This window comes from Penicillium mononematosum, assembly GCF_028829835.1.
Source record: "Penicillium mononematosum strain IBT 11891 chromosome Unknown utg000001l:1.0-4488741.0:1.0-4491989.0, whole genome shotgun sequence".
Lineage (NCBI taxonomy): Eukaryota > Fungi > Ascomycota > Eurotiomycetes > Eurotiales > Aspergillaceae > Penicillium > Penicillium mononematosum.
Window position 1 is genome coordinate 2,733,940 of NW_026643271.1, and position 14,629 is coordinate 2,748,568.

The window sequence follows — 14,629 nt, forward strand, 5'->3', positions numbered from 1 at the left end:
TATTCCTAATATGTCTATACCCAACTACAAGTAATCCAGTTGTCTCGATGGGCATTATTCCCTGAAACCGAGTAAGTACATAATATTCGTGGACCTTGTCGAGCACCGTGGTGTACGAAGACAAATTACCAATAATCTCACATTCGAAGAAGACTGGTTCGCTAAGGCTGCCTCAAGCACGAGTTACATTTCAGATTGCCAGTGGTCACGCAGTAAACATTTCATTGATATTCCGTTCTGTCCCTTCATGCAGTGAAGGGATCTTCGGTGGGTATAGCGTGTTATACCGAAGTTTCATAGTGACCTAGACTTCAACGTCCGCTGTTCAGATAAAACAAATGAATAACCTCCAAAAATTCATATCAGACATGGTGAAGCTCAACAGAAAGCCGTTGGGTGCAGACTTAAGCCTTCACCTCTTCCTTCAAATAGGTGTTCTCACCGCCGCTTCCCGATCCCGACCGATCGGGCGTACTGGCGCGGAGAGTCTTCTGCATGCGGCGCGCCACGCGAGGCGGGTCAAATATGTTATTCGACTGGGCAAAGATTTCATCAATCTCTTCAAGTGACCGACCCTTGGTCTCGGGGAAGAAGAAGTACACGGAGGGCACAATGACGGCATTGATAACCGCGAAGATAATGTAGTACTTATTGCTAATGCTGTTGAAGCCGATGGGGGTCACTTCAGCGAGCAGGAAGTTGAAAACCCAGACAGTGGCAGTGGAGAGGGCGCTGACGGCCGCGCGGACCTGTAGAGGAGCCAATTCGGCGGCATATAGGAAGGTCAAGCCGGAGAATCCGACTGTGAAGATAAACTGGAAGCAGAAAAGCGCAATGACGGCGACCACCAGGGGAGCAGTTTGGCCCTCGGCCTCTGGCGATGTTGTACCGGCAAGAATGGCCATGCAAATAGCCATGGCTCCTGCACTCCATGTCATGAGTGGTCGGCGACCGAGACGATCGATAGTATAGAATGCGAGCAGACCGCCGAATGGCTGCGTGAGGCCCATTGATGCGGCGAGGATACGGGCCCTCACTTCGTCCATGCCGAGATATTCCTAGGGCGCTGTCAGTTAATGATACACTCAAACACATAAGTGACGTCTGGCAATCCAGCATGGAAGGTGTATGAACGAAGAAGACAACAGCATTAACTCACCTGGAAGATAGTCGTTGCGTAGTAGGTAATCAGGTTCACACCACACATCTGCTGGAAGAACTGACCTGTGCAGGCAAGGTATGCACGGTGGAAGAGACGTTGCTTGTCCATTGTGAAAACAGCGGTCCAGGAAGTATTTCCACAGACAGCGAGAGTAGTTTGAACATCATGGATAACGTTGGAGATCTCATCCGAATCAGGCTCTAGCTCGAGAAGAGCCGACATGACATTCCGGGCCTCTTGAATTTGGCCGGTCATGATCAGCCAACGGGGGGATTCCGGGAGGAACGGAATGGAAGCCATTGCTATCATACAGAAAACTGATGGGAAGGCAAGTGGGAATCGCCATGATGCGGAGTTATTCTTCACGAAGTAGAGTCCGAGATCGATCCAAAGTCCTAGACTGACTCCGGCACCGACAAAAATGCCATCTGTAACGACGTTCGAGCCTCGTTTATGTGCTGGTGAGATCTCAGACTGCCAAACTGGCACGGTAGCGGTGTATCCACCAATCCCCACACCAAGAACTAATCTTGCGACGATGAATTGTGCGAAATCAAAGGAGGTGGCCATCAAAATGCAGCCAATCATACAAACCAAATTGGCCCCGAACATGACCTTCCTCCGCCCTAGCCGATCGCCTAAATAGGCGCATGACAAGGCTCCAAAGATACCACCGACTGTGTAGAGAGCAATCACAGTGCCTATCCATGCACAAATGATTAGAATATATAGAGACACGGGAGACGTTCTCTTGATATTGACCGACCTTGAATTGTGGAGTTTTCCGCTTTCAAGGCTCCCTCCGTGTTTATAGTGTCCATGCGAGGAAATTGCTTATTGAAGGCCTGGAGGGTCAAAAGGCCACCAGCCACACTCATATTGTAACCATAGCAGGTGAAGGTTGGGAATACGACAAGTGCTACTGCTGCTCTGAGGAGTGCATTGCCGCGAAGGCCAAGATACGGCTTCAAGCCCATGGTGGAATTGTACAAGAGGTAGACAAAGGATGAAGAGAGTGGATTGGGAGGAGTGGATGGGAAGTGAAGTGAGTGCGATAAGCGACTGCACGCTATTATATCAATAATATTGTAGCGTGTTGATATGCAAGACGGTGAGCATTGATGCAGCGAGTATGGTGGCTTGGAAATCCGGGGTCAAAAATCTGGGGTTGAATTTTCGGCCATCGGCGGTCACCGTCAGGGTAGGAGCCAAGAAACTGCTTAATGGAAGCCTCAACTGGGTTGAATAGCGGAAGCGTGGACAATTAGCACTTCCACGTCAAGAGACCAACATCCGGGCGCCATCCTCCGGGCATGTGGTTTTTTACGCCTACACGAAAATAAAGAGGAATTGACAGCTGTGAGGCGGAGGATGGAGGATTGAGGTTGGCCAAAGATAAAATTGGATCAGCGGAAGTTAGGTAAGTGGACATTCGAATCTCGGTATGAGTTGCCTCCCACATAATCTCTTGATTTGCTGGCTTCAAGATGCCAATGGCGTAAATGGGTGCCATAGGCCACAAAACTCGATAGTGGGTAAGGGTAGGGTCAGGTATTCCGGAGGGTAAGATAGATTTGGGATCCGAAGGGCTGGCTGTGGCGCTGCAGCCTTCCTAAAGAATGTTTAGCGTATTTTAATACGATGCATCTTCCAATTTCCCAATCCATATCTGCCGACATATGCATTATTATTCTGTCTCTTCCAAAACCTCAATATTTTTTATTTATTTTTCACACAGTCAACATCAACATCACCGTCAAAGACCCCTCATGTGGTGACAAACCCGAGGCCCGAGCGGGGGAAGGACTTCTTTCGTTTCTTGGACTTGCCCTTCTGGTGGCCCCGCCATGCTCAAGTCAGTCGGAGGCAGCCGAACACCGAGTCCAGAACAATTGAAGATAATTGTGATCGTCTGTGTCGATCCTGTTATCTCCTAATCTCCAAAGGAGTTAGAGCCATTACCGGATGCTACCGCGGGGATGACCGTCCAATGCAGTAGGTGCAGCCATCAATGGCTGCACAATCCACGGTTCATTAACTTCAGATTAATTGAACTCTGATACTAGATGCATGATGTTTCATCCATTAATTCCAGGGTGTAGATGAGTATATATCATGGTGTGTTATCCTCGAGATGGTAGGTTGATCCAGTGAGAATCGATCGACATTTCTTTTTCGCTATGTTTGTAAACATCTTCAGATCTTCGGTGGGGTTGTCTGCGTTATGGCTGTCTTGGGTAGTGCTGTTTGCCTGCGGCACCATGGCTGCAGCAACTCCATACACCATCTATCGCGGTACATTCGTTCAGCTTCCCCAGCTTGATTCAAACTCGGCCAAGCCAAAGCTCGCTCGAACCCAAGGTGTCCTGTGGGTCTCTTCGGAGGATGGTCGTATTAAAGGATATGATTGGCAAGTCAAAGATGATGCTAGCTTCCAATCGTTCCTGTCTAGCCACGGCTGGACTGAGGCCGATGTTACAATTGTACAGTCAAACGATGATCAGAACGAGTTCTTCTTCCCCGGCTTCATTGATACCCACATCCACGCGCCGCAGTACCCCAACCTGGGGTTATTTGGATCAAAGGGTCTGTTGGACTGGTTGAATGAATACACATTCCCAGTTGAAGCTAGCTTCGGCTCCGAGTCGGACCCAGAGAACAAGGACACCGATCCTAAAGATACACCCCCAGAGGGCCTCCGCGTCTACGATGAAGTCGTTTCCAAGACTCTTGCCCACGGCACAACTTGCGCATCCTACTTCGCCACCATCCACGTCCCGGCCACCAATGCCCTGGCAGCCCTTTGCCACAAACACGGCCAGCGCGCCTTCGTCGGCCGTGTCTGCATGGACAACCCCGACCAGTGCCCATCTTATTACATTGATCAGTCCGCCGATGATGGGCTGAATGCAACAATCAGGACCATCGATTATATCCAGAAGCTGGACCCGAACGGAACATTGATTAACCCGATCGTCACCCCCAGATTTGCGCCAAGCTGCTCACAGCACTCCCTCGATAGCCTCGGCAAACTAGCAGCATCCTATAACCCGCCCCTGTGGATCCAAACGCATATTTCCGAGAACACAGACGAGATTGCACTCGTCCAGAAACTGTTCCCAGAGTCGTCCAGTTATGCTGACGTGTACGACAAGGCTGGCCTACTTACCAACCGTACCATCCTCGCACACGGTGTGCACCTCACCAAGGAAGAGATGACTCTGATCCGCGAGCGCGGCTCAAAGGTTTCGCACTGCCCAGCATCGAACTCCGCCTTAGGCTCAGGACTTGCTCCTGTCCGCTTCATGCTCGACCAAGGCGTCGCGGTCGGTCTGGGCACGGATGTGGCTGGCGGGTACAGCGCCAGTATTCTTGAGGTTGCCCGACAGGCGAGCCTGGTGTCCCGAGTGGTTCAATATAGTGCGGAGTACCAAGAGCTGACGGGCAACAAGACATCGGATGGAAGTGAGAAGCTTCTGGTCGATGATGTTCTCTATCTAGCCACGCGTGGCGGTGCAGCAGTCGTCGATATGGTGGATGACATTGGTGGCTTCGATAAGGGCATGATTTGGGATGCGCAGCTGATTGAGTTGGGTGCTGTTCTTCCAAACAACACGGCGAGCCCACTTGATATGGCTACTCTCGCTGGTCGAGGTGTCGAGACTGGCTCTGTGGGCAATATTGATCTGTTTGGAAATGAGACTTGGCAAGAACAGATCGAGAAGTGGATGTGGAGTGGTGATGATCGGAACGTGAAGAATGTCTGGGTTCAGGGAAAGCTGGTCCACACCAGGGATGAGTGAGATTTGGTTTGATTTGTATACGTATCTCAATGTTGGTTCGATGAAGTCGGATGTTTTTTATTTCGTTAGGCTACTCATCGCATACGAAGATTGAGTCAGTTTGGTCATATACTCAACCAGCCCAGGTGACAGAGGACTAAAGATCCAACGTTCGCTTTTGTACTATCGTGTAGTGAACATGTTACTGTCACTGTTCCTAAAAGAATTCTTGGCTTTTGGAATTTACGTGCATAGTGTGTATATAAGAGTCTGCTACTACCTAGGAACGTTTGAAAACTTGGAAATTGTAAGAAGTAGGCACATTTCTTCCCTAGCAACTTGTTTGGGGAATTTCCTATTGACTCGATCCTGAAGCAATATTTACTACCCGTATGCGAGCTCAGACAGTAAACCCTCCATCAACCACCAACGCCGCTCCACACATATAGCTGCTCGCGGAAGAGCAAAGGAAGAGCATTGCATCGGAAATCTCCTCCACCTGTGCAGGCCGACCGATGGGTGTCATCTGAAACTGGGCGTCCATTGACCCGGACTCAATCTGTTCCTTGATGATTGGAGTATCCACGAACCTGGTTTATGCTGTTAGTACGACCAAACATCGACACGGAATGGGTTATATATATACCCAGGGCAGATAGCATTGATACGAATCCCTTCTCGGGAGTATGCTTTGGCGTCCTGTTATCTCATTAGCCAAGTTCAATCGCGCAGTTTACAGAGCCTTACCATTTTGGTTAGTCCGACAACAGCGTGCTTCGCTGCGGTGTAGTGAGGAATCCCAAATGGACGGGGGGACCGCCAACGCCAAACATGGAGGAGACATTAACGATAACTCCACGGCCGTCGCGAGTGCCACGCGACCTATACTTGAATTAGAAACACCAAGCAGAGAAGAAAGGTCGCAATACTTACTCCTGTGTGAGCATCTGTCTGATCAAAGCTCGCTGACAAAGCCAAACTCCAGTTTGATTGATATCAATTACTTTCTTCCACTCCGTCAAAGACATCTGGTGAGTTGAAGTGGGATTTCCACTAATACCGGCACAGTTGACGCCAATATCAATGTGCCCGAAACGCTCCACGGTCTTTTGGACAGCTGTGTCAACTGATGCTTCATCTGCCACATTCACTTGGAAGATTTCAACATCGACATTTGGATGTTGGCTTCGGATCTCGGTCTGAACATTCTCAAGCAGTGACAAGTTGAGGTCAAGAAGGGCCAGGCCACTGATACCATTTCGAGCCAGGGCAAAAGCAGTGCTCTTACCAATTCCTAGACTTGTCAGTAACAGACTCTGTTGCTTTGGTGATACGTAGATCATATTTTACCCGAAGCACCCCCAGTAATAAATGCGATCCCTTGAACGTGGCAAGTCATGCTGAGCGTTTGGATTTTCCCAAGTATACCTTTGCAGGAACACCCTCTATTGCAGAGTGGAATATCTTAGAATATGACATCCCTTGACTTTTCGACAGCGGATAACGGAAATCCCAGGTTCCGTTCTGATTTGCATTGTATAACTTCCTTGTATAAGTTAGTGTGGGGAAAGTGGGCAAGTGGACCCTGACCCTTCTCGCGGTCAACTTCCCGTTTCGACCTGATCGCATCGGATTCGATATTTTGACACCGACAGGCCACTTCCCATCGGAAGACTGAGAAGCCGAGTCCCTATTTCGGCATGGGACCGGTCTTGATGAAGAGGCGTAAAAGGATATCCGTTTCCAAGTTAAACAACTGTGTTTCTGTTCAAAATTCCATTCTATATTCAACCTCAATTTCCAATTCGGTCATCAACAAGCCAAGATGACACGCGCAAACACACAAATCGAAACCGACGCCATTGTCATCGGTGGCGGTTTCGGAGGCTGCAATTCTCTCTACAAGCTCCGCAACCTGGGTCTTTCCGTCAAGTTGATTGAAGCGGGAAGTGCCTTTGGTGGTGTATGGCATTGGAACCGGTACCCGGGCGCCCGCGTGGACACCGAGATGCCATCATATCAATTCAACATCCCTGCGGTGTGGAAGGGATGGAATTGGTCGCAGCGGTTCCCCGGCGATGAGGAGTTGCGTCGCTACTTTCAACATGTGGACAATGTCCTAGGTCTGAGCAAAGACACATTTTTCAATACCATCGTCACACGTGTGCGGTATGATGCGACCACGAAACGTTGGGTTGTGCATACCAATACCGGTCTGGAAGCTACATGCAAGTACCTCATTGCTGCGACGGGGTCTTCGTACAAGAAGCATTATCCACAGTTCCAGGGCTTGAATCAGTATGCTGGAAAGCTTGTCCATGCTGCGGATTATCCCGAATCCCTCGACGTCAAGGGCAAGAGGGTGGGTCTTATCGGCAACGGAGCTTCTGGATTGCAGATTGTGCAAGATCTTGCAAAAGAGGACTGTGAGCTCAATGTTTTCATTCGAACACCCTGCTTTGCCATTCCGATGAGACAGCGGGAGATCTCCTACGGAGAATCTGAAATGATGAAGGGCTACTACGACGGCATCTTTGACCGTTGCTACAAATCTGTCACTGGCTTCCCTCACAACACCTTGTTCCAATCAGCCCTCCAGGCCTCCCCAGAAGAGAGAAAGGTGCTTTTCGATGAGCTGTGGGCGCGAGGTGGGTACAGCTTCCTTGTTTCCAACTACTACGACTTCCTGCTGGACGAAAAGGCCAATTCCATCTTCTACGACTACTGGGTTCAGCAGGTGCGGGCTCGCATGACAGATCCTGAGAAGATGGATATGGTCGCTCCACTAAAGCAGCACATGTTGGTTGGAACAAAGCGGCCCAGTCTCGAGCAGGACTACTACGAGATGGTCGATCGTCCCAATGTCAAGCTGGTGAATTTGAAGCAATCACCAATTGTTGAGTTTGATGCCACTGGCGTGGTGACTCGTGATGGTACTGGTACAAAACATCATGATCTTGATATTGTGATCTGTGCAACCGGATACGATGCCGTCACAGGCAGTCTTTTAGATCTGGGAATCACCGACAAAGATGGCCACTCGCTAAAGGAGAAGTGGAGCAATGGAATTTTGACTCATCTAGGCCTGATGGTTCCCGGCCTCCCCAATTTCTTCATGGTTTACGGTCCCCAGGCGCCTACCTCCTTGGCTAACGGCCCACCTTTCGTCGAGATGGAAGCTGACTGGATCTGCAATGTTATATCGAAGATGAGAAAGGAGGGACTTGTGTCGATCGAGCCAACCCAGAAGGCCGCTGAGGCGTGGCGCGACCATGTCGTCGCTGTAAGTGAGCACACGTTGTATCCGAAGACCGACTCTTGGTACATGGGCTCCAATATCCCCGGCAAGCGGCGCGAGCCACTGATTTATTTGGGTGGGATACAACGCTGGTGGCAGAATTGCACGCAGGCCCTGGACAGTTGGCAGGGATTCACAATGGCTTAGGTCAAAATGCGGTTCTCCAGGGATGTATGTCGACAGGTCCAGACCTCCAGGGCTTGTATATAGTTTGTGATAGAAAAGTGTCTTTAGTCATAGAAAGCAGTTCACTGCTCCTGATATTTGGTTAATTGCCGAAACACCGTTGTTTGATGCTTTGTGGAGACTCTCAATTTCTGTCTGCTTGATTCAAATGCAACCAGGAGTTACTTCAACTCATAGATCCGTAGACGAGCACTTAAAGAATAGCTAACGCATTAGGTGGGCTCCCAACGGCACCGGGGAAATTCAGTGGCGACGAAGTAAGCAAGAAAGAATACTGCGTACTAGCGTGACAAGCCTCACTGAGTGCCTTCAAATCCCACAGTTCACCAAGCGGAATGCCCAGCAAACTAAGACACCATTGGTGCAACACAAGCTCGTGCATAGGCTGCTCGACGCCATCAATCATAGGCGGCATAGCCTCAACAGCCATATTATCACTAGCAACAGCAGCAAAGTGATGATCCCACAGCCAGCGTGCCATCTCCTTACTTCCCTCAAGCCCGCATATCTTGTGTCCACTCATCGCGGCTCCTTGTTCCGCCCCATTCATCTGACCCAGTTTGTCGGTGACTCCGAATCGGATTAGGAGAATGTCACCCGTTCGGAAAGTTAGACCTTGCCACGTGGCTACCGCTTCCAACTCCTTAGTCCCAATGCGGAAGCTGGAGAATTCGTCGTACTCGATATTTTGAGACTCTGCGTAACGTTTGAAGTCGAGTAGTACGCCTCGACCGGTCACGCAACCGCGTTGGTGCCAGTCTTCTTCTGCGTTAGCCTTCCGTGCAATGACGTAGATTGAAATTTCTTACGGTCTAAGGTGGGAAGTTGATTTTCGGGATTGGGGGTTTGGAGGGCTTCGACTGTTGGTTTCACTCCGTTATAGGCGAGGCCAGTTGAGAGGTGGGTGAAATGAGCTGGTTAAAAGGTTAAACAAAGTAGATTCAAGCGAAGATGAGATGGGAGATATACTGAAGCTATCCCATTGACTGCTGGCTTGCGTATTGAATTCGACCTGTTACTTGCGTGGTGAGCAGGACGAAAAGGACCAAATATCCCAGATAGCAGCATACCTCGTCATCAAAGCCAAAATGACAGGAGGATTCTGGGTCTTCCAGCTTTGTAACATTGTGGCAGAGGCTCTTTCGAAAGAAGCCGGGAAACTTGATGCTTCCAATAGGCCAACTGGTGGGATTAGGTACAAGCTGGTCTTTCGGGAGTTTGGGCAGAGCAGCTCACTTCAGAGAGATAGACAACCCTTGACGAACCTCTGCCGCTGCATCCTTGATGACATCAGGGGTGAGCAGGTTCAATGTTCCGTAGACATCTTTCTTGCCGTCCTTATCGAAAACACCCCAAGCGCAACCTTGCGGCATGCCCTCCACGGGCGGCAACTCGTCAAAGGTTGGAATAGACATTTTTAGGCTGACAAGTGATTATTGGGATCAAATCAGGTCCAAATCGGGCAAATTTATGTGTCGTGTGGCGCCAGCCTGCTTGCTGGCATGCATGGAAGGTGCCTAGTCACAACCGAACGAAATGTCTAATAAGTGGACGTGAGGAACTTAGGAACTGAGGAAGTTGTATTCCAGACCATTCGTTTTTGCAAGTCACGAGATCAAGGAGGAAATAGGAAAGTATGGGAGTTTTCATTCTGGGAAGGTGCGTCTGTTGGGAGTATAATTCTCTTGGCCCCCCCCCAAAAAAATTCCTCAGTTCCCCAATTTTCCCTCACGTTGCCTAGGTCCCTTTCCCCTTCTCCGGATGACACGGGTACCTCAAAGTAGGATATGCGTATGGAGTACGGATGTCTGCTACAATTCCTAGTAGAAATCCGGCCGAGGTGCTCGCCGTCAACTTCCCGATTGGGACAGGTGGATCAGAGGTGGACTTGTGGGAATCTTCCAAAAATGATCGCGAAGTATCAAAGGGGTGGAGGGGTGAAAACAAGCCGATACGTGTTTTGCTTTTATTACATTAATTGAGTCTGTCCTCGAGACATTGGTACTTTCTATTATCGGTCCCTCTTCGTCTGATCATGTCTCTACAGTATGATTCTGAATTCGCGAAGGAAGCTGCTCCTATCCTACAACACCTTGCTCGGGCCCCAAAGCCAGCGTTAAACAATGTCGCCACAAGGCGTGCCATGCTCGGCGCCATGACGAGTGAGGAAATCAACTTACCGGACGACGTTGAACATGTGGTTCACAGTGTCGCCGCGCCAGATGGTCACAACGTCCCCGTCCACCACTTTCGCAAGAAGGTCCCAGCTCGCGAGGGAGGCGAGCCTGCCATTATCCATATCCACGGCGGAGGGTATATAGCTCTGAGCGCAGTCGGATGTTCAACTCCCCATGGGCCATCGGTTTCTCAGACTGGAATCCAAATCCTGAGTATCGACTACCGACTGGCGCCCGAGAACCCATACCCTGTACCTCTGGAAGATTGCTGGGCTGTCCTACAATGGATCCAAAGCAACGCGGAACGACTGTCAATTAATCCAGCTCGAATTGCGGTCATGGGAGAAAGTGCCGGCGGTGGCTTGGCCGCTGCCCTTACTCTTTTGGCGCGAGATCGAGCACTCTCCCGCCTCTAGCGAAGCAGATTCTTATTTATCCCATGCTGGATGACCGGACAAGCACCAACCATGCGGGTGAACTGGCTTTCTGGGATGATAAGGACAACATCACGGGTTGGACTGCGTATCTAGGACCGAAGGTGGGAAGTGACGCGATTATTCCCTACGCTGCGCCGGCTCGAGTCGAGACCGTGGAGGGGCTTCCTCCACTATACCTGGACTGTCCTCAACTTGATATCTTCGTGCACGAGGGTATGGAGTATGCACGTCGGTTTTTGGCTGCCAATATCCCCACTGAGTGCCACATCTACCCGGGTCTACCGCATGGGTTTGAAGCGCTCGCACCTGGCATAGACGTCACCAAACGGGCTATCAGTAATCGCTATAAGGCCATGACTAGCTTTTGAACAAAACGAATGTAAATATGTAAATTCTCAAATGTGATCGCGCGAAAGGAGTGGGGTAATCACCGTACTGTCTCGTAAGATTGAAACCAATATAACATCAGGATATTCGGCCGAACCCGACAGTGGGTATGAGTAGGGGCTGTGCCGTGGACCGAGGCCGTTAGCCACTTATAAGAGGACTGGCTTTTGTCTTCAGCATAGGATTGTTGATCCCGTTTGGCAAATCGACACCCTCTTTCTATCAATTCCCAAGATGACATCCATCCCAAGACCCAGCCAGGAGACGGTTCACAATCTCGTGAACAATAAAGTTGCCATTGTCACCGGGGCAGCCAGAGGAATTGGCTTTGCGACAGCATCACTTCTAGCGCAGAATGGAGCACGCGTGGTACTGGTAGACGTGCGAGAGGGTGACCTGAAAACAGCCTGTGAGAAGATAGGCTCACGGTCGACATACAAAGTCTGCGACGTCAGTGACTGGGATCAACAGATAGATCTGTTCGAACATGTGGTTAAAACAATCGGTCAAATCCATCTGCTGGTCTGCAATGCAGCCATCAACCCCGAAATCGCACTTCTGCAGACATCCGACCCGCAGAAGCACTCGCAGATGAACTCACAGGTTCGCTACAATTACCTGGCCGACGAAAGAGACCAACAGAACTCCAATACCCTTCAGCGTCCATCCACAGCGCTTGTGGATATAAATTTGAACTCGGTTATTTTTGGTCTGAAGTTGGGCATCCACTTTATGCACCACGGTCGGATCGTGGTGGTCGGGTCTGCGGGTTCGTACGTGCCGATCCCTTCCCAGCCACTCTATTCCGCCAGCAAGCATGCCGTGCTGGGCTTGGTGCGTAGCACTGCTCTCATGCCCGAAGTGGCTCGGTCGGGGGTCTCCATCTCTTGGATCGCGCCCTGGTTGACCTTGACCTCGATGGTGGAAGGATTGGAGGCGACCACAAACGGCAGCTTGACAAGCTCTCCGGATGACGTCGCGTGGGCCATTATTGCGGCTTGTGCCGCAGAGGCACCAAATGGCAAGGGGTATTGGGTCCAGGGCTCTGCAATCAGTGAGGTGGAGGGGGCTTATGGCGAGATGGTGGGACGGTTGATTTCTCCGGAGAATCGGTTCTAGCGGAAGGGACCAGCCCTGGAGGGCTGTTTACCTGGCTATTTCTCGAGCCAACATTGCACAACATTTCTGGATCAGCGTCAATTTCCATTTGGACCGTCAAGACCACCTGGGTTGCTGAAATCGAATGTGCAACCTAGGAAGGGGTCACTGCTATACCATGAACACCTTATATGTTGTGTCTAAACAACGTCATGGCATCAATCACGCGAGCAAATCTTGTCAGTGTTTATATTACTCAATTAGAGATCAAGAATTTAAACAAGCAAATTGATTGATTCAGGGTATCTCGCGTTGCCCCTAAAAAGAAAACAGACCAGGTACCATTCCACCTAAGAGGTGAGGTTCGAGAGAATGCCAGATTTGCCGCCGTCGCCGTTTCTTGAGTGCTTCCTCCTCGTCACCGACCCAATACCATGCCACCTTGCAAGCTCCATCCATATTCCACCTAGAAGGTGCGGTTCGGACGAGGTTGGCGGGTTTGGCGCCGCCGTTTCTTCGGGCTCCCCTCGTCGACAGGTGCGGCAATCGCGGAGCATAGTGCCTGCAGGTGTGTAATGTGAGACCACAGGGCAATAGCTTGGTTTTCGAGCTTTGCACGGGTGCTCTCCCTCGGCGTCCTTCATGGTGTCGTAATTGGCTGAGAAACAGGCTTCTGCAGCGGTGATAGCTGCCTTGATGTCTATAAGGAGCTGGCCATCTGGGGTGACAATCGCCGTACCGGTGGAGGAATTGGCGGGCATGACGTAGTATTCACATCGATCATCGGGCCCATTCCAGTGACAGCCGATGCAGGCTGTCATGTGCTCACATCCTACCACTCGCACACAATGTGGGAATGGACCTATCTCGCGCTTGCAGTGAGTGAAAGGGGTGTCGAAAAGCCCGCCAACGACATACCCCAGTGCTGCCTCCACATGCCTTGCGCTTTGCGCGATGTTATGCTCAAATGACGATGGGGTTCTGTCCCGGTTGTCGCGGACCATGAGCTCACGGCAGGGCTCCATATCGTTAAGGGCCAGGAGGGTATGGGTTTTCAACATGGATCCTTGTTTTGCTACGGTGTAGTTCAGCTTTTTGAGGTGCGAGGCCCAGGGGCCAGAGGGTTTGACGGCGTTCAGCGCTGCACTGCCTCGAGAGTTGTAGGCTGCCCAAAGGGCTCTTCCTCGGGCCCTCTAATTCCAAGGTTAGTACTTCACTTGCAGACAAGGGAGAATGTGTCCTACAGGAGTCTCACGGACATCTTGCTATCCGTAGGCGAGATTAAGGGGTGAAGTTTGAAGGAGAGATGATAAGAGACGAAGAATAATAGATGAAAGTCTAGGGACTGATAGAATGCGATGATGGTTGGTGAAGTCGAAGAGAGAAGTGAAAAGAAGTAGGAGTCTAGTGAGAGTCTCTCTTTATTCTACGCCTGAGAAACATAACTGACGCTTCACGTTAACCTGAGCTTTGGTTGCCGAATACCACTGTACTGTCTGTTCGATCTGTTCACCAAAAGCCGTATGTGATTTATCGCCAGCCAAAATGGTATTGAAGTTGTGTGCGCTCCAAGGGTATTCAACCATTCGTAGAGATGGATAGACACAGATAACCATTCCATCCACAGTTACCCACGGTTGGCTGTCAAATATCAACTCCTCTGAGAGCATAATTGGCTACTGATCAATTAGAGTATGATTAGCGAAAGAATTTCATTTGTTATCAAATAATCACAGACATCAAGGGTCTTCCGAGATAATAGAATATGAAGCATAGGGTTTATACAGAACTGGGGGGTCAGTGACGAACAATCCAAAAAAAGTAGCATGATGGATGAGAAGTCCGTGAAATATGAAGGTACTATAAACTCAGTAATTCCTAATTATAAATACTTCTCTTTTAGCGTTAATATCCGACAAACAGGTATCCTTCCCCGGAACCCTTTTCTAGAAACGAGAGATGTTATATATAGCATATTGGGTGGCGTGTAGAGGTGGCAACCCGGAAATAGCAAAAGTAAAAAAAAAGAAAGAAGAATGACGGGTTATTGGCGTACACTACTCGGATAATCTTACGGCCGCAGGACATTACCAAACTAATTA

The 14,629-nt window shown here is 50.0% G+C and overlaps 8 protein-coding genes across 8 annotated transcripts; 4 read left to right on the forward strand and 4 right to left on the reverse strand.

The window, feature by feature from the left end:
- Positions 1-404: 404 nt before the first annotated feature.
- Positions 405-2,139, reverse strand: N7519_001012 (sugar porter family MFS transporter; the record flags this gene model as incomplete). Its single annotated transcript, XM_057287790.1, has 3 exons — positions 405-1,058; positions 1,160-1,863; positions 1,929-2,139. The coding sequence occupies 3 exons, from the start codon at positions 2,137-2,139 to the stop codon at positions 405-407; spliced, it is 1,569 nt and encodes a 522-aa protein (XP_057153873.1).
- Positions 2,140-3,423: 1,284 nt separating this feature from the next.
- Positions 3,424-4,965, forward strand: N7519_001013 (uncharacterized protein; the record flags this gene model as incomplete). The annotated part of the gene is made up of 1 exon (XM_057287791.1): positions 3,424-4,965. One exon carries the CDS (start codon positions 3,424-3,426, stop codon positions 4,963-4,965), a length of 1,542 nt encoding a protein of 513 aa, XP_057153874.1.
- Positions 4,966-5,344: 379 nt separating this feature from the next.
- Positions 5,345-6,343, reverse strand: N7519_001014 (SDR family NAD(P)-dependent oxidoreductase; the record flags this gene model as incomplete). The annotated part of the gene is made up of 6 exons (XM_057287792.1): positions 5,345-5,534; positions 5,591-5,643; positions 5,692-5,723; positions 5,762-5,826; positions 5,878-6,238; positions 6,295-6,343. The coding sequence occupies 6 exons, from the start codon at positions 6,341-6,343 to the stop codon at positions 5,345-5,347; spliced, it is 750 nt and encodes a 249-aa protein (XP_057153875.1).
- A 426-nt stretch (positions 6,344-6,769) lies between these two features.
- On the forward strand, positions 6,770-8,389 carry N7519_001015 (flavin-containing monooxygenase; the record flags this gene model as incomplete). The annotated part of the gene is made up of 1 exon (XM_057287793.1): positions 6,770-8,389. The coding sequence occupies one exon, from the start codon at positions 6,770-6,772 to the stop codon at positions 8,387-8,389; it is 1,620 nt and encodes a 539-aa protein (XP_057153876.1).
- A 232-nt stretch (positions 8,390-8,621) lies between these two features.
- N7519_001016 (uncharacterized protein) lies at positions 8,622-9,843 on the reverse strand (the record flags this gene model as incomplete). The annotated part of the gene is made up of 5 exons (XM_057287794.1): positions 8,622-9,187; positions 9,238-9,342; positions 9,398-9,440; positions 9,499-9,610; positions 9,665-9,843. 5 exons carry the CDS (start codon positions 9,841-9,843, stop codon positions 8,622-8,624), a joined length of 1,005 nt encoding a protein of 334 aa, XP_057153877.1.
- Positions 9,844-10,463: 620 nt separating this feature from the next.
- On the forward strand, positions 10,464-11,410 carry N7519_001017 (alpha/beta hydrolase; the record flags this gene model as incomplete). Its single annotated transcript, XM_057287795.1, has 2 exons — positions 10,464-10,962; positions 11,022-11,410. 2 exons carry the CDS (start codon positions 10,464-10,466, stop codon positions 11,408-11,410), a joined length of 888 nt encoding a protein of 295 aa, XP_057153878.1.
- A 253-nt stretch (positions 11,411-11,663) lies between these two features.
- On the forward strand, positions 11,664-12,548 carry N7519_001018 (uncharacterized protein; the record flags this gene model as incomplete). The annotated part of the gene is made up of 1 exon (XM_057287796.1): positions 11,664-12,548. The coding sequence occupies one exon, from the start codon at positions 11,664-11,666 to the stop codon at positions 12,546-12,548; it is 885 nt and encodes a 294-aa protein (XP_057153879.1).
- Positions 12,549-12,877: 329 nt separating this feature from the next.
- N7519_001019 (DUF3716 domain-containing protein) lies at positions 12,878-13,788 on the reverse strand (the record flags this gene model as incomplete). The annotated part of the gene is made up of 2 exons (XM_057287797.1): positions 12,878-13,720; positions 13,783-13,788. The coding sequence occupies 2 exons, from the start codon at positions 13,786-13,788 to the stop codon at positions 12,878-12,880; spliced, it is 849 nt and encodes a 282-aa protein (XP_057153880.1).
- Positions 13,789-14,629: the final 841 nt, after the last annotated feature.